Source organism: Rattus norvegicus, chromosome 7, assembly GCF_036323735.1.
Source record: "Rattus norvegicus strain BN/NHsdMcwi chromosome 7, GRCr8, whole genome shotgun sequence".
Taxonomy (NCBI): domain Eukaryota; kingdom Metazoa; phylum Chordata; class Mammalia; order Rodentia; family Muridae; genus Rattus; species Rattus norvegicus.
Genome location: NC_086025.1, coordinates 112,405,227 through 112,422,972, shown reverse-complemented (window position 1 = coordinate 112,422,972; position 17,746 = coordinate 112,405,227). Strand labels below are relative to the sequence as shown.

Sequence of the window (17,746 nt, the reverse complement as noted above, 5' to 3'; positions counted from 1 at the left end):
TGGCCACCTGTTGCCATGGCTCTGAGCCCACCTATCAGAATGTGCATCAAGTGAGCCTCACCAGGCCAAGGTGTCTGGTTGCACGAAGATAGTCTTTGGGACCGTGTAGCAGGGTGGCAGTGGCAGCTGGGAACCACCTGACCCTGCCATCTCTGTGGGCCTGTTCTCTTCTAGAGAACCCCATTTTCCTCAGGTAGCGTAAGTGTGCTGAGAGAACCCCCATCAAGCAGCCTAAACACCTAGAGCCATCCACGGCTACAGCTGGGGCTCCCTCATCCTGTATACCTGTCTGAGGGAGGAGGTGGGCTGTGCTCCAAGCCCGGAAACCCTGGGGCTGTGTTCATCCTGTTTGCTTTCTCTTCTGTCAGAGCGTCTCCCATCTGTGACAAGGCAACCCAGGATGATTCCCAGCTAAGACTGAAGACGGTGATCACCCATATCTGGTGGGCTGAAAAAACCTTCCCTTCAACATAGACTCTAACACCTGACCACAGCCTCAGGACCTGGAGGAGAGGCCTAACACAACAGGTCTCAGGAGAGGCTGTGTAGGAATATTTTTATCTCCTTCGCATACATTCCTGTGCTTTGGGGCAGAGCCCCTGATTCCAAGCAGCCAAAAGCTGGTATGATGGGGCTAATCCAGAGGAGAAGGCCACCAGGCACAATGACAGACAGGGACCCAGAATGCTGCTTTCCAAGTGTGCGCCATAGCAGCGACCAGTTCCCTTCGTCACAAGTGTGGCCCCATCCAGGCTCTGTTTCATGTGTGGCAAATGACCATGGGTTCTGCCCCTGCCCCAGTCAGAGAGCCAGGTGACTCAAGCCCAGTAACAACGAAGGCATGTCAAGTCTGGTGTGACGCAGCGTAGCAACTTCAGGGAGAGAAGACCAGCAAAGTGAGTGTTTAATCCTTCTGGGAGGGGAACCTATGGGCAGGGTGGAGAGATCTGACAAGAACTAGGGAGGTGGTTCAGTCAGTGAAGCATGTGCCACATGAGCCCAAGGACCTGAGTTTGGACCCCTAGCACCCATATAAAAAGCTGGATTGGACGGTACGCGCCTATAATCCTACCCAGGCAATGTAGACACAGGATCCCTTTGGTTTGCTGTGAGTCAGCCTAAACTGGAAAGTACAGATGCAGTAAGAGATTCTATCTTAAAAAATACAGTACAGGGGTTGGGGATTTAGCTCAGTGGTAGAGCGCTTGCCTAGCAAGTGCAAGGCCCTGGGTTCGGTCCCCAGCCCTGAAAAAAAGAAAAAAGAAAAAGAAAGAAAAAGAAAAAAAGAAAAAGAAAAAAAATACAGTACAGATGCAGTAAGAGATTCTGTCTTAAAAAAATACAGTGAAGAGAGAGGCGTTCCCAAAGCCAACCTCTAGCTTCCTCCAGAAGTGTGCATCCACAGACGGACAGACACAGACACAGCTACACACACACACACACACACACACACACACACACACACACACACAACTGACAAAACCTGGACAAGGTGCATTCAGAGGGCCACAGCTTCCCCAACTCCTCAGGCCCAGAGGCCCATTCTCCACCAGCAAGACTAGCATGAGGAACACCCTCCTTCCCCAACCAGTACCACAGGTCATTCCTGCCTGTCATTCAGCCCGAGCTGCTGACCCTTCTAAGCGCGGACAGCTAAGGGGACCCTTTTACTGGGGTCATTAAATGCCTTAATCTCTCCCGCCCGTCTGCCCCGACCCTGTTTATTCCACCACACTGTGCTCACAGATCCCCAACACACAAGGACACCTCCCTCCAAGTCTCTTACATCTGCCATGTCCTCACCTTGAAATACTAGGCATCTTCCTCTGCTGACCAAGCCAGAGCTCACCCCATAAGATCATCTACCCAGCCACCTCCCCCCCTCCCTCTGCAGAGCCCCCTGAGGCATCAGGCCCCTCATAAAACACTTTCAGGAGTTGGGGATTTAGCTCAGTGGTAGAGCGCTTGCCTAGGAAGCGCAAGGCCCTGGGTTCGGTCCCCAGCTCCGAAAAAAAGAAAAAAAAAATAAATAAAACGCTTTCATTTTCCCTCTGGGTGGGCTGATGCAGTACAGACAGGGCTCAGAGTCCCAAGCAGTCCTGAAGGCACCAGGTACTTAGGAGACAGACAGACAGACAGTATAAGAACAGAACAAGTATATAATTTGATGTGCAGCAGTGGCTGCAGAATGAGGCTCCTTAACACAGTCTGGCCTGGCTAAGGCGAAATGAGAAAGAGGCTCTGGATTCTAGGTCAACCAGGATCCACTGGCTCCCTGAAGAAGCCTTTCTTACCCGGCCCGGTCCTGTGCCACTTGCTCTGTATAGAACACTACTCAGTTAGGAGTGAGCGTTCTCTCTCTCTCTCTCTCTCTCTCTCTCTCTCTCTCTCTCTGTGTGTGTGTGTGTGTGTGTGTGTGTGTGTGTGTGTGTGTGTGTGTCAGATGGCAGACATGAACAGAGTTTGAAGGCTGGAAGGACCTGAAAACAAGCCCTGGGTTCTGAATGGAACCCAGGAGGAGCCCAGTGAGCAGTGTGGCCGGAAACCTCAAGCCTCTTCCCTGCTTCAAATCATTCATGATACTCACTACTCATGGTCTGGCCCTTCCCCAGACCCTACTCTAGGCTTTCAGCATCCCCAATTTTGCCCACTAGCCTTAATCTACACACCCCTTCCTCCACATTCCATCACCATCTGACAAAGTCTTGCAATCAAAGGACAACTCCTTCAGGAAGCCCTCCTAGCAGCAGGGATGTATGTACTCTCCCGCCTCCTGGCACCCCTCGCTCAGGATGCAGGTACACAGGAGGCGCTCAGCAGACTCACCCCCGCCTAGCGCGTGCTTCTTGGGAGTGGCAACTGTGTACATTTCTTATCTCTCCCTGGAAAGCAAACTGAGACTGACTGAGGCATAAATTTTGGCCTAGCCAAGGCCAAACTGTATCACCAGGGCTCTACACTTCATTCCTACACTCAGCTTCCCCAACTGTCCAATGGGGTTGGTCTGTCAACTTTGAATCTGGTACTATGAAAGCACCCAGTTTAGCATCTGCTAGGGGCCCACTGAGCCAAGCAACCACCTCCCCCCCACACCAGGACACTGCCTCCACTCCTCCCCCAACATCCCTCGGCTCCCTAACAGGGAAGGGGAGGTTGCTGACGCCAGGAAAGGCCAGTAGGGAGGTGGCAGGATGTGGGGAGGCCGAGGAAGTCCAGGCAACAGAGCCAGGTCATCACACACACACACACACGCACGCACGCACGCACGCACACACGCACACACACACACACACACACACACACACACACACACACACAGAGCAGGGGCACTACAGACCACGCCCCCCGACAACAGAGCCAGGTCATCACACACACACACACACACACACACACACACAGGGCAGGGGCCCCACAGACAGACCACACCCCCAGCAGCACAGCCCACCCCTCACTAGAAGGCTGGGTTGCGCATGTGCATACACACCCTGTTCATCCTCCTCCCAACCCCAGGAGGGCCACTAGACTCCCAGAGCCTGTCTGGGGTACTAGCCAGAAATCAAAAACTGCCCCACCCCTCCACTCCAGAACTTGATGGCCAGGTGGTCAGACCGACCTGGAAACAAGGCTGCTTCTTCTCTTACATTCAGGACACCTCATTAGCACCCCACCCCGAGTATCAATCCACTTGGCTGTGAAACAGGGAGAAGAGTGCTCTCAACTGTGAGCTTCGACAGGATGATCAGGGCACAGCCATTGATTGACAAGTCTTGGTACAGCCGACCTCCAAGAGAAACTGAAACCTCTGACCCCGCCCAAGGCCCCAGCTCTTAACGCTGTGAAGACTCAGTTTCAGCTACCCTAGAGCGGTCTCCCAACTATGGGGTGGGCGGGGCCGGATACCCCAAACCTCTGGCCAGATCCCACATGGGCTGAACAACCATCCCTGTTCAGGTCAGGTCAGCGCGACCCGACCAAGGCCGGGAACACCTCTTCCGAGGCCCAAGCCAAGCAGCCTTGGAGGACTCGGGCTTCCACCATAAGATCTGGTGGGCAGAGAAAATATAGCCCTAGTCTGTCAGTGACTACTGCCCTCCACAGCACGGGCTCCGCGGGGGGAGGAGGGCAGGGAACCAAGGGGGCAAGTCTGGACCGAGCTGCCCGGGCACTCGGTCCCCAGCCTCGCTGGGTTCCAGCCGGGGCCACTCACCGTCATGGCGGCGCCCGAGGACGCTGCACGGGACTCTCGGGCCGGGCTCCGCGGCGCACCCAGCCCGCCGCCCCTCTCGGCCGCCGGCCGCCGTAGCTCCAGCCCTTCCCTTCCCCGGAGTTGCCCCGGCCCCTTCCATCCGCCCATAAAACTTTTTTTTTTTTCAAACTTCCTGGGAGGACCCGGGCGGACCAATGGGCAACTTGGAAGCCCGGGCAAACATTGGCGGGGGTGGCGGAAAGACCAATGGGAGCGAGGGCCGGGCTGGGGGCGGGGCCTGTACGACGGGGCGGGCGGATGGGGCGGCCGGCCGGGCGGGCCCGGCTCCGGCCGTAGTTCGCAGGAAGGAAGGGCCTGCGTGCAGGTGACTCCGCCGGAGACCGCATAGGGGCGGGACACTCCGGCCGCACAGCCGAGACAGAGAGCCTGAGTGCCCCCGCCAGAGTGATAGATGCCTCTGGCGAAGACGTCAGTGTTGCAAAGCGAACGCAGTACAGCACTCTACTAAAGTTACCCGCGGTGTCAGCATTCGTGCTCCCCTGAGAAGGGGGCTCATTCGTTTCTATTTTACCCATGAGAACGCGGTGGTTCAAAGATGGACCCACTTACTTGGCAGAAGTCTCACGGAGAGGGAGAATTGGGGAGGGTGGGAAAGAGGAGTGGGGAGAATTCTAGCAAGTAAGCTGCACACCAAATGAATTCCGGATTGGTAGATGGAGACGTAAAACTTTCTCAAAGTGCCCTGTTTCCCAGGTGGGACTTTTTGCTAAGAAGTGCTGAGTTCCCGGATGTGGGTGTACACCTGTTGCGCATGTTCCCAGCTCCCTTATCAATGTGCTGTATTTTCTTTGCCTGTGGACGTTTTAACTGTGGTCCTGCAGGTGAGGAGGGACCTTAGAATTAGTTGCTGATTGCACTGGAAGCTTGTGTGGCAGTAGCCATTCAACCGTGTTAGCTTAAGCAAGGAACTTTGAATACGCTATACCTGAATCTCACACTCGACAAAATGAGTCGATGTGATCGCCCATGAATGTTAATCCAGTCAAGTAATTAAAACAACTTCTCTGTCTGTAGTTAGCTTAGGTGTGAGCCAGGAAGCCTGGATCACTTGCAGTTTCAGATACTCTGCCACCTTGATTTGGAGAGGCATTGCTCTTGCTGGCCATGCTGATATAGGCTGGGGGCGGGGCAGGGGGGGGGGACGGGACAGGAGGATCAAGAGTTCCAATCCAGCATGAGTAACACGTGTAATTCTAGGCTAGCCTGAGCTACATAGCAATATTCTGCCAAACAAGTAAACAAACAAAAAACATAGGGGTGCACACCTGTAATCCCTGCGCTTGGGTGACAGAGGCAGGAGGATCACCACAAATGGTGACTTGAGGGCTAGACTGAGCTTCCTATCAAGACCCTGTCTCAAAACTAAAGAAATAAATGTGTATTGTATATTTTAATGACTGTGGTATTCTGAATCTTTACCCATTTCACAGATGAGGACTCAGAGGCCCAGAGAGCTGAGTTCTTTTCGTGGCATCTCTGTTGGAGTCTCCTCATTGCGGCCCACAAATCCACGTATTAAGTTAATTTACTCTAGACGCTGGCCATTTGGTGCCCATTTGCTTCCCACCCGTGTGGGCAATCCTCAGAGGTTGTCAGCCCTTAGAGAGTCAGTGAGAAGAGGAAACCTCCTACCACTAGGGGCCTGGGCTAAGCACCAGCCTCCTGGCTCCTGGCCTCTGAGGTTCACCTTCTGGTAACCTCCACCCAAGGGCTGCAGTGCTGGTGATGGGCTCGATACACTGGATTTTGCCCAGGAATCCTTTATAACCTGCCCAGGACTGTGCTAACTTCTATATGTGCTTCTTCCATATAAGGGACACAATGCTGGACTTTTAGAATCCCCTGTAAAGGCAGAACTTTGGAAGCTAGACTACCGAGTATGGAACACTTTCCTTCCTGCCTTCTGTATTTGCGCGCGCGCACACACACACACACACACACACACACACACACACACACACACGTGGGGAGAGAGACAGAGAGAGAGACAGAGAGTTTTCTCTCTCCTGCTACCCCATAAAAAAGATGCCTGGAAAATTCTCTTCAGCCTTCAGGCCTCAGTCTAAACACATTCCAGGCAGACTTAGAAACTCACTGCACAGTGCTCCCATTCCTCACCTACTGGTCCTTTCATCCAAGTACCTTGCTCAGGAGACCTGAGCACATAGTTATAGGATACAGCCCGACACACACACAAAGCTCTGGGTTCCATCCCCAGTGGTGGAAAAAAAATCTTCGCCCTTTATTCCCCACATCTGACCTTTCATCCCGTGCTCCCTGCATCTGACCCCTCCATCTGTGTTCCCCACATTTGACCCTTCATCCCGTGCTCCCTGCATCTGATTCCCTGCTCAGTGCTCCTCATGCCCTTCCACTTACCTGAGTTTGTGGCTCAGGAAAAGAGACAATGGCCCAAGAGCACACAGACAGGTATGGGCAGAGATAGAATTCCAGGCAGCTTTCTGGGTCCTCAGCAATTCTCAGAGAAGCCCCAGGTCTCTGGTACAATTCTAGTCCACAGATAAAGACATCATTGCCCCCAGACTTACCTAGCCTCAGCAGCCACAGTCTGTCAGGGAACATGATGGGCAAACAAGCCAGAGGGCTATGGGAAGTCACCATCACACGGGTAGGTTTGTAGCTATTTGAAGCTCAGATTGGCCAGAGCAGGCCAGAGCATGGAACAAGACACCTCACTGCTACCTGTACCAAACAGAGTCAGGCACATCCTGCGTGGGACATGGGGCTGGGAATCCAGTAGGTACACAATAATTGCTGGTGGTATGCAGTCCCACACTTCCCTCACCCATCTCTCCACCAAGGTGTTCCCAGCCACCCCTCCCAACCCTGCTGTGTATGGGTGACCTTTAGTTATTTTGATAAGGCAAATCCTGCCCATGCTTGAAGGACCACTGCACCCAGGTAGCCATGTTTGCTTGGCTGTCATGGGTGCCTCTACCCACAAAGAACAGCAGGACAGACTCCATGACATAAATGGGAAGCATTATGGACAGCAACCCCCACTCCTCCATCCCCCTACAGTTTCTGGGCATCCTGAGCTTCTTCCCCTAAATCCTAGACAGTTCCATGAACCACCCTAGCTAACAGATGTGACAGATGTGACATTCAGTGCTCTGACTTCCTCTGTAACACTCTCACTTGGGACTTTGCAAAACCACCCTGACGAGATCCTGACTGTCAGCTCATTTCAGTGAGCCCAGCGCCCAATTTGTAAAAATTGGTGTCTGCCTCCAAGGGCCCAGCATCAACAAGAAAGTCCAAGAATCACCCAGTCACTGACACGATTGACACCCCCCCCACCTCCTACCCCTGCCGCCCCAAAGTGAGCCCTTGGTTGCTTCTTGCCTGCTGTGAAGGGGCAGGAGAGGACAAGTCATAGCTATCTCTTCCCAGTGCCCTGGAGGAAGCCCCCACCAGAGGCCCCAATGTTTACAGGCCTCTCTGGGCAGGAGATGGGTTACGTAAGGCCAGATGTTTGTGAAACTGGCCCAGGCCCAAGTCTGAGACACTCTCTGTAATCTCAGAGCCCCTTTAGGCCCTCCTCCTTCTCCCCTCCCCCAACCTGGCTCACTGGTCCAGGCTAGTAGCTGCTGATTGCACATTACCCAAACACCCTTCATCCTGAAGGCTTGCAGGATCTGTGCGCTGCCCCAAGGCAGAAAAGACTACCTTCCAGAGCCTGCCAGAGCTTTGGACCATCCTCTCCTTCCATGAGGTTCCCCCACTCCTCCCTCGTAGCCCCCCCTCCTCTCTTGGCTAGCCCCAGCCTCCTCCCCACTTCCCTTCTCTATCCACCCTCACCCCTCCAACCCCTCAGGAGCCCGCCTACCCTTTGCCACCTGAGGACCCCCAGAGACAGCAGGTACGGATTGAACAGCGCGGGCCGGTCCCCGGGCATCCGCCATGAAGTCACCAGTCGGCCCTTGAGTGGGCTCCCAGCCTTGCCCTCTGCTGGCCTCTTGTCTGCCTGTCAAACAGGGTCCGGTGTTGGCTGTAGGTCCCTTTGGTGGGATGTGGCATCCCTGGCCACAGCCTCCCCTGACAATTCTGTTACTGCAAAGGCCCAGGGCTCCCCCCCACCTTCCCCATCAGAGCTGCGAAGGAGACAACTGTCACCTTGCTTGTACTACATGGTGTTTGACCAACAGGGGCCCTGGGACCCCACACATCCTTGGGATTTGTATCTACATTTTTTTTCTTTTTTCTTTTTTTTTTCTTTTTTTTCTTTTTTTTTCAGAGCTGGGGACCGAACCCAGGGCCTTGCGCTTGCTAGGCAAGCACTCTACCACTGAGCTAAATCCCCAACGGGATTTGTATCTACAAACCTAAGGTCAAACCGTAGACTGCCAAGGAGTGGGGTATGGGTCACAGACATTTAGCTCATGTGGTGTGTGCCAATCTGGTTCTAACATTAAAAACCAAGAAATCTGAGCCAGGTGTGGTAGTGCCCATCCGTGATCTCAGTACTTCAGAGGTGGAGGGCAGGAGGATCAGGAATTCAAGAGCAGCCTCAGCAACATTGCCAGTTTGAGGTCTACCTGGGCTACAGCAGGCCCAAATTAAAACCGCATTTAAAGAAATATTAAATATGTATTTCTGAGTTCTCTTGAAACATCTAAAAGCTATGGAGGTCTGGGTCTACCAACCTCTCAGCCGCTACCATCTAGAGACAAGGGATCTCACATGTGACCCCAGCTTTCACTCTCATCTGGAGCTTCTTAATCTGCCTGGCCTCTCGGGCATTACCTTGAAAGGAATGAATCATCAGCTTAATACGGATGCCTATGGCAGAGCCCTAGCGAGTCAATTATGAAGTCATCTCTCTTGGGGCAACCGAATCAACCAGCAAAACAGACGGATTGGCCTAAAGCAACAGCAACACAGCAGCCCACAAGTTGAGGAGAGGAGGCAGAATTTCCCTGTCCTCTGACTGGAATCTGTAAGTCTCTAGAATGGTATGTGACGTGTCGAAGCACAGGTACCACGGAGCTTTGGGGAAAAGGCGTGTCCCCATGAGCACACTCCCGTCACAGCCCACGGCCCTGACCATCACATGGCACCATACTGGCTCTCCTCAACTCACACCACCACGCAGAGATGCTCACTACGTGTTGTGAGTAGGAACAGGTGAAAAAAGAACGAATGATGACTGAATGAGGCAGTTAACACTTCCGTCCAGTAGAGGTGGCCTGGGGAGGGGGTGGGGGCTTTCCATGTTGCTAATTTCCTCTTTGCTCACAAAGCCCAAGCTCCAGGAAGCATGAAGAAATCACCCCAAAAGAGGAAGAGTAGAGCTGTCAGGGCCCCTTTTAGTGACAGGAGCCCTCTGTCCCCTCCGCATTTCACAGAAGAAAAGACTGGCCACCAAGCAGATAGAGGTACATACACTCTACAGAGCCAGGAAGCAGGAAGACAGGGTGGGGATGGGGAGCAGAGGGAGCCCTGAGTAGGGAAGTGGAGTCCTGGTTCTACTTTAGGTCCAGCCACACAGTGGCTGTTGCCTTGTCTGTAGAGATGGGTTGGACAGCACATGTCTGTCCCTAGCTCTGATCAGTGGCTGGCCAGTCTTGGCTACTAGTCACCTCTGGCTTTTCAGGAGACAGCATGGGGAACACTGGGGAAGGAAAAGGCATAGCCACAGCGTCCTCCCTCACGTCTGCCTGTTCTCTGCCTCTGCCTCACTCCTTCAGAGATTTCTGGTGAGAAGAGTCTGTTTGCAGGTTTCAAGGAGGAGTAGGACACAGCTATGCTGCTACAGCCAGGCCCAGGACGCCTTCCCAGCCCATCACCTGCTCTGGCCTCCAGGACCCTGCAGAGCCTCCTTTAACCCACTCTACTACTCCAGACCCTAGCTCCAGGAAGCCTGGTCCAGCCCTCTACACCCAAAAGAACATTGCTCCCAGGAACTATTGGGACCAAACTGTCATTTGCTTAGGGAAGGACAGTGTGCGAGTAAGTCAGAAGCAGAGCCCTGAGCTTCTGACCCCAGGACCATCCCCACCCAGGTCCCCACTTGATGGTGGCTCTGCTGACCACCTCCTCCAAAAGTTCCCCTTCTCAAGAACTCATAGCAGAGCCAGTCTGGGTCACGATGGTCCCAGAGCTCATCCCACCTCCAACCTGATTTTCTTTCCTTTCCCCTCCCCATGTGCCCAAGCTTAGAACCCAACTACCGAATCAGCCTGCTTCTGGTCAGCCAGTGAGTCTTCGCCTCTGCTTGGTTCTGACGCCTCAGGTTCCTCTGGCTGAAATTGGGAGATAAGAAAACACAACTGGGGCTGGAGAGATGGCTCAGCAATTAAGAGCACTGACTGCTCTTCCAGAGGACCCAGGTTCAAATCCCAACACCCACAATGGCAGCTCACAACTGTCTGTAACTCCAAGATCTGATACCCTCACACAGACATACATTTGGCAAAACACCAACATACATAAAATTAAAAAACAAAACACATGAGGCACATAGGTGTGCATACACACAATTAAAAAAAAAAAAAAAGAAAGGGGATTGGGGATTTAGCTCAGTGGTAGAGCACTTGCCTAGCAAGCGCAAGGCCCTGGGTTCGGTCCCCAGCTCCGGAAAAAAAAAAAAAGAAAAAAGAAAGAAAGGAAGGAAAGAAAGAAAGAAAAGAAGAAAAGATCACAGCTTAGCCTTGGCCACCCCTGTGATTCACCCATCCATTTACCTTCCAAATTTTTCAGTTATTTTCTCTTCATCCAACATCAGCCAGTGTCCATCCAGCCATCCCGGATGTGTCCCACATTACCCTCCTGCCACCCACTGCCCATCACTGTTAGCCACTTTCATTTGATTGTCACCCAGCCATCCATCTACCATCATGTAGACCCCACCCCCATCCACTCACCCGTCTACTCATCCTTCCAGTGGTCACTCATCATTAACTAAACATCCACGCCATACCATCCATCATATTCCACTTAATGTTCACCTACCTAGCCATATGCTCACCCGTCACTGAGCAACCACCACTGCCCATCCCCCACCCGTCTATCTGCCACCTGACCATCACCACTTGGTCATCCTTCTTGTCCATCCATCACCTAACTACTATCCCGTCCACTCGCTCCTGTGTGCCAAGAAGCATCCACGGATTCACTGATCTACCAGCCACTGAGTTGAACATCTCCTCTCTAGCAGGTCTTGGGCTGAGAGCCAGAGGCACAGGGATAAAGTACTCACCACGGCCCCTGACCCCATAGAGCTCATGTTTGCTTGTTTTATGGTGCTGGAAATGGAACCCAGGGCTTTGAGCATGCTGTGTAAGTATGAATATGCAAGTGCTCTCAGAATATTAGATCTGGGGTTGGGGATTTAGCTCAGTGGTAGAGCGCTTGCCTAGCAAGTGCAAGGCCCTGGGTTCGGTCCTCAGCTCCGGAAAAAAAAAAAAAAAAAAAAAAAAAAAGAGAACATTAGATCTGAGGCTTAGATAGTGAACAGACATTTGGCAGGTGACAAGGGATGGCAGAATCAGCAGCAGCAACGGGAACAGCATGTGCAAAAACATGATGTACAGAGTCCTCCAGCCAGCCCCGCATGGTGAGAGCAAAATATGTGGAGGGAGCCAGAGGAAGGGGCCCTGAATAATATGGAAAGCATCTTCATTAGAGGAGGACCTGGAGCCCCTGGAAGGACCAGCAGAGTTCTCTGCTTTGTCATCCATGAAATTCCTTCACGCTGGATTGACTCATGTGTGACATATGTGTTCCTATAGAACTGCAGCCAGGGTGCAGCCACCCCCAACACACACGCACGCACACACACACACATTAGTGCTCTGGGCTAGGAGGCATCACTGGCTTAGCCCCTGATCTGTTCTGGCTACTATCCTGAGTAGCCAGTGAGCACTTCACAGCCTATGTGAGCTACTGAAAAGGCTATCGGTTCAGGGGCTGGGGATTTAGCTCAGTTGTAGAGAGCTTGCCTAGGAAGCGCAAGGCCCTGGGTTCGGTCCCCAGCTCCAAAAAAAAGAACAAAAAAAAAAAAAAAGACTATGGGTTCTCCACGACACCCCCCAAGGATCCTGAGCCTCAAGTAGAGGAACCCCAATCTTTCTGACCTCCCATCTCCCCTGTAGAAGTCAAACTGAAGCAAGCCAGAGACCACTGGGAGGCATCTTTGAATCCCCATCCCACCCCCACCCCTGGCCCCTGAGCATCCTGCCATTGGCCTGCCTCTCCATAGCCTAATGCCAACCTGAGACCATGTCATCTGACCCTGCATCCTGGTGTCTCTGTACTGAAATAGACAGTCCACAGGATAGGGTGGGAGAGAGGCTGACGGTGTAGTAAGCAGGGCCTTTGGGGTGGAACACTTTAGTAAAGCTCCTGCAGGTATGACCCCTGGGAAATTCTAAGGAGTGTGGGCCTCAGCTTCATCATCTGTAAACTGGGGACAGTGGCAGCTGCTTCTTCACTGTGCATGGTGTGTATGGCCTACACACTGCCTATGAGCTGGTGAGAGAACTGCCAGGTGTCTTGCTGTCCTGTGGCAGGGGGCAGGGAGCATAGTTTGAAAGAATGGCCTTTGCTGGACATCCTTCAGATATTGGGCAGACTTACCCCCAGGTCTGGTGGGCTGTGGCTTTCTAGGTGATCTATCTGCTCCAGAGCAACCGGAGGTGAAGTTTCTGGTCCACTTGTCACTTTGGTTGTTGGCCACTGGGTGGAGGTACAGGCAGGGCTGGGTAGCTGTGCGGGGCTCTCTGACTGCTGGCCAGGCCTGTGTCCATTGGCTAGGGTGGCCTTGGCCCATCCTTCAGGCTGGGTCTGCGACTCTGTCTTCAGGGTGTCCTCTGTGTCTGAGGAACCCGGCTCTGGTCCTGGAGCTTTGGCTGGGTCACGCGAGTGCCTAGTCGGGTCTTTTTGGGGCAGTCTAGCCTGCAGGAGCTCCAAGAGGCCTTCCCAGTCCAGCCTTGGGAGCCGGGTCCAGGCCCCATCCTCAGGTGCCCGGAGAAGGCCTAGCAGGTCCCTCCAATCTAAGTCGGGTGGCCTCTCAGCACTATACTGGTGTGGGGATGTTCCCTCAGCCCTCCAGCCCATAGCAGTGCCGGCTTCAGGCTGCCGAGCACAAAAGCATTCTGCTGGGCCTGCCCAGGAGTTCTCTGGGGAAGGTGGAGGCTGGTGGGGCCTGGGCAATTCCTGAAGGCTACCTTGGCCCCTTGGGGGCCCCCCCTGTATTCCATTACTGGGAGGCTCCTCCCAGGCCTCTGACTGTCCCCACCTTTCCCTGTGTTCCTGGGGAGGGCCCCTCCATATCCCCTCCAGGCTGGGACCCCCAAGTTCCGGCCAGCCTCCCAGACTTAGGCCCTCCTCCTGGCTGCCCCAGTTCTTTTCTGGGTGTCTGTTAGGACTTTGGGGTCCTGACAGCCCCTCCCGGCTCTGCCACCCTCCCAGAGGCTGCCTCAGGCCTGTGTAGCCACTCTCCAGATGCCTCTCTATCTGAGCCTTCCTCTCAGGAGGCCTGGCTGATGTCCTGGCAGGTGGTGCGATCCTCTGGAGCTGCCGGTCTCCCTCAGAATGCTTCTCCGGACTCTTAGGATGTGGAGGTCCTGTTCGGCTCTGCCGAGTTGGCTCTGCCTGCTTGGCAGAAGGTTTGGTCACCTGCGGATGAGGTGAAGAGATGGGTGAGGCTCCCGACTGCACCCGGTAGCTGACTGTCTTAGCCAAACCCCAGAAGTGAGGCTGTGTCTTCCTAAAAGCTTGGATCGAAGCAGGTGGGAAGTCACGGCTCTGTCTGTGGTGTGCAGCTCTCACCTCTCACACACTTTCCTCTGCTCCAGAAAGAGATCTGCAGAGAGCTGCTCACTTTCCAGACTCCCCTCCGTAAGCTATCAGGTACCCGAATTTCCACCGTGGGTAACTGTGCCATTGGGGTGTGCCTTGCCCTCTAAGTTTCATTTGAGATCCAATCTCTAGACTGGATGAGGCAGCCCCAAGAGCTTGCCTGATGCACCTGTGGCTCTCAGAGATAGCAAGATAGCAGGTGCCTCCGAGGGGACAGCACTGAGGGAATGTCTTCAAAAGATTTGTACAGAGTCCTTCACATCTTACTAAGAGTTTTTGGACCATGGGAAAGAATGGAGTTCAATCCTATGCTGGGGCCCTGCCCTTCTCACAGAGGACCTCCCTGCCCAGGACACCTGCCTGGAACCGAGGGTATTGGGAGAAGCAGTGACAAATCATAAGGGCTGGTGGCTAGCGGTGCTCACCTGCCTGCTGGGGGCAGGACTGGACTGTCTTCGAAGTTGGCTCTGACCTTGGCTGGGCCGCTGTGACCGTCCCTCATCCCGAGCCTGGAAGGCCCCCGGTGCCTCCGATTTCCTATGAGGAAACGTAGCTGTTCCAAAGGGCCCTGGGGACTCCACTCCAGCACCCCGCATTCCCAGCCAACCCTGATAAAAGACTCACTGAAAGCCCAACATGAGGATGACCCTCTCAGGGTCTCAGTTTCTCCTTCTGGAAAATGGGGACATGTAATCTGACTCATGAGGCCATGAAGACACAGGAGTGAGGGGTAGGGAGGAGCCCATGGCTCTCAGCCACCTCATTCAGCCAAGAGCCACCCAGTAGCCAGCCACCCCCCCCAACAAAGGTTAGACTAGTCCTTGTGGGGATTCAGATTTAATGAGCATCTATTGTGTAGCAGGCACTGAGCAAAAATAATCACAATGTTTAAAAAAAATATTTATTGAGCACTTCCTACATTCTAGATGCCAAGCGCTTGTGTGCCAAGAAGTCCCACTTTGTACAGCTACTTTGAGAGGACAAGAGGGGTGAATGTTGGGTACCCCATTTCCCGTTCTTTCTGCCCCTTCCCCGTCCACATGCACACTGCAGATTCCTCGAACCAGCTGCATTCTCTGCTTCTCTTAAAGCTAAACCGGCCTCTCCATCACTCAGCTTCCACAACGCTGGTCCCTTCTTAACTACTGGCTCCTGGCTGGGTGACTAGGAAGAAACTTTTCCCTCCAACACAATGATCCCAGAAAGGTCACTAGCAAATGTCACCATACACAACGGAGGTGACCTTCAGCCTGTGCCAAAATCCAGATACTCGTGTGGGTCGACAAAGAGCACTCAAGGTTATATTCAGCACAGGTTATATTCAGCACAGTACCGCCATTAGAAGGCTAAGACCCGGGACAGTCTGTTCCCTCTCCTGGTCTGGGAGCTACCACCAAAGACCCAGCCTCTGTGAACATTTACCTTCTGTGGGGTCTGACTATTGGACTTCATCTAAACTGGTAAAGGAAAGAGGTGTGTGTGAGATCCCAGGGTCCATCCCCAGTCCAGCAAAACTAAGTAAAGTCAGTGGAGCCATGCCTGTGGACACCAGGAAGAAGAGAAGCTTTCAGTGAGCCCAGAGTCCCAAAAGGAGACAAGAGGAGGGTTGTGAGGGGGTCTGTGAGGGGGGCCCTGAAGGAGGTCTGTGAGGGGGTTTGTGAGGGGGGCCCTGAGGGAGGTCTGTGAGGGGATCTGTGGGGAATGTCTCTCCCAAGTCTTCACAGCAGAAGAACCATGCAGAACACTGCAGAGGTTTGCAGAAGGAATGGACCATGGGCGGTTGATGACACCTGAGATCCCAGTGCTCAGGTGGTAGGGCAGGGAGACCAGGCGTTCAAGCTCATCACTCACTACATGGAAAGTTGGAGGCCAGCTGGGCTACGTGAGACCCTGTCTACCAGAAGTGTGGCGTCAGGCTTTGCTATGGTCCTGTGGCTTTTGCTGATGTCATTAGAATTCGTTCTGGAGGCTGTTGGAGTCCTTAGTAATCCTGAGCTCCCTGGATTCTAAGCTTGAGGAATCCCTGATAAGGTTCCATTTTTAATCAATTTTAAGGCCTCTGAGCAAGTTTCCCCTAGAACTGACATGTAGGAGCTTCGATGAAGCAACATCTCAAACATGACGGGGACCTAATAAGAAAGTGTAAATGTGAGGTTGGGGATTTAGCTCAGCGGTAGAGCACTTGCCTAGCAAGCGCAAGGCCCTGGGTTCGGTCCTCAGCTCCGAAAAAAAGAAAAAAAAAAAAAAAAAAAAAAGAAAGTGTAAATGTTTGAGCTCTTTCAAACATTCATTTTCCATACCAACTCCAGCTTGCTCAATGGCCATTCCTCCCAATACGTCTTCCCTTATCCCTCTTGAAGCTTTGAAAGACAGGACTGAAAGCCCTAAAATATCCTGAGACACCTCCTCTCCTGGTGGAAAGCCAGCTCTTCTGCAACAGGTCTTGCCTGGGGCAACCTTTTCCCAAGGGCTGATGTGGCTGACCAAGGAAATGAGTTTCCTCTGGATACTCAGATGGGCCTCTGGGCCTCCAAATGGTGTCAAAGAACCAACAGGGCAGGGTAGCACACACCTTTAATCCCAGCACTGGGAGGCAGAAGCAACTAGGAGTTCTAGGCTAACCTGGTCTACAGAGCACATTCCAGACAAACTAGGGCTACATAGTTTGTGTTCGTTTGTTTTTAAAAGAACCAAAGACACCAAGTCTAGGTGGCCCAAGGAAGACTGTTTTAAAATTCAGGCATCTAATGGGGGTTGGGGGAAGAAGGCTGAAACACCAAGTCAAATGCCTAATGATATGACTCTTCCAGATTTTCTTTGAGAAAAATGTTCCAGGCTTAGAATGAAGTTTGGACAAAGCAGATGCTCAATAAATACATGTCAGAGGAGTAAATTGAAGACGATAAAAATACAACCCTGTACACCCCCCTACCCTGCTGCCTCATAAATTCTGCCTCTCACAAAATACATGCTGTCCACAGAAGGCAAATGGTGCTCAACCTGGAAATGTACTAGACGGAGAAAATATGAGAGTCCAAGGCCAGCCTGAGCTACATAGCAAAGCACTATCTCAAAAGTAACTTTGAGAGGGAATATTTAATAAATGCGTAAACACATAGGTGATCTCTATTACAGAGCCAGCACGGCAGTGCATTTGGCTGCACCATGAGTTCAGTGCCAACTTGGGCTTCAATGAGTCTCTGTCTCCAGCCCATTCCTTCCCCAAAATTGGTTTTCCATTTTTTAAAGATCAAAGAAAGAGACACACGAATGCCAGGGTCGACAAGGCTTCTCTCTTGGATAGTAAATGAATCTGATTTACTGGGATGGGCATTTGAATAAAACTTCTCATCCAAATTCAGATCTTACAGACATGTTGCCTGAGGGCCAGCAAAGAAAAGAATCTTAGGGTGCTAGGGTTGGCACAGTGGTGCACATCTTTAATCCCAGTACTCGGGAGGCAGAGGCAGGTGGACCTCTGAGTTTGAGGCCAACCTGGTCTACTGAGGGAGTTTCAGGACAGCCAGGGCTACACAGAGAAACTGTGTCTAAAAAGAAGGTGCTGGAAATGCTTTAACGTTCCCGTGTGGGTTGTCCCACTCAGTCATACACTAAAACCCACTAGATAATACTCAGAATGTTTCCAGGCTTCTA

General features: G+C 52.7%; 1 protein-coding gene across 10 annotated transcripts in view; it reads right to left on the bottom strand.

Annotated features, from left to right (window-relative positions):
• Positions 1-17,746, bottom strand: part of Triobp (TRIO and F-actin binding protein) — a 65,760-nt gene that overhangs the window by 29,158 nt on the left and 18,856 nt on the right. For 4 of the 10 annotated variants that reach the window (XM_039079579.2, XM_017594983.2, XM_039079581.1 and 1 more), the window contains exons 9-10: positions 14,518-14,629; positions 12,869-13,909 (exon numbers count right to left, since the gene is read on the bottom strand). In XM_039079579.2, the coding sequence (XP_038935507.1) occupies positions 12,869-13,909; positions 14,518-14,629 (1,153 nt within the window). Of the gene's footprint in view, positions 1-4,207; positions 4,370-8,074; positions 8,256-10,160; positions 10,534-12,868; positions 13,910-14,517; positions 14,630-17,746 lie in introns of those variants that run through there. The other 6 variants (XM_063263919.1, XM_063263920.1, XM_039079583.1 and 3 more) reach the window with 5 other exon arrangements.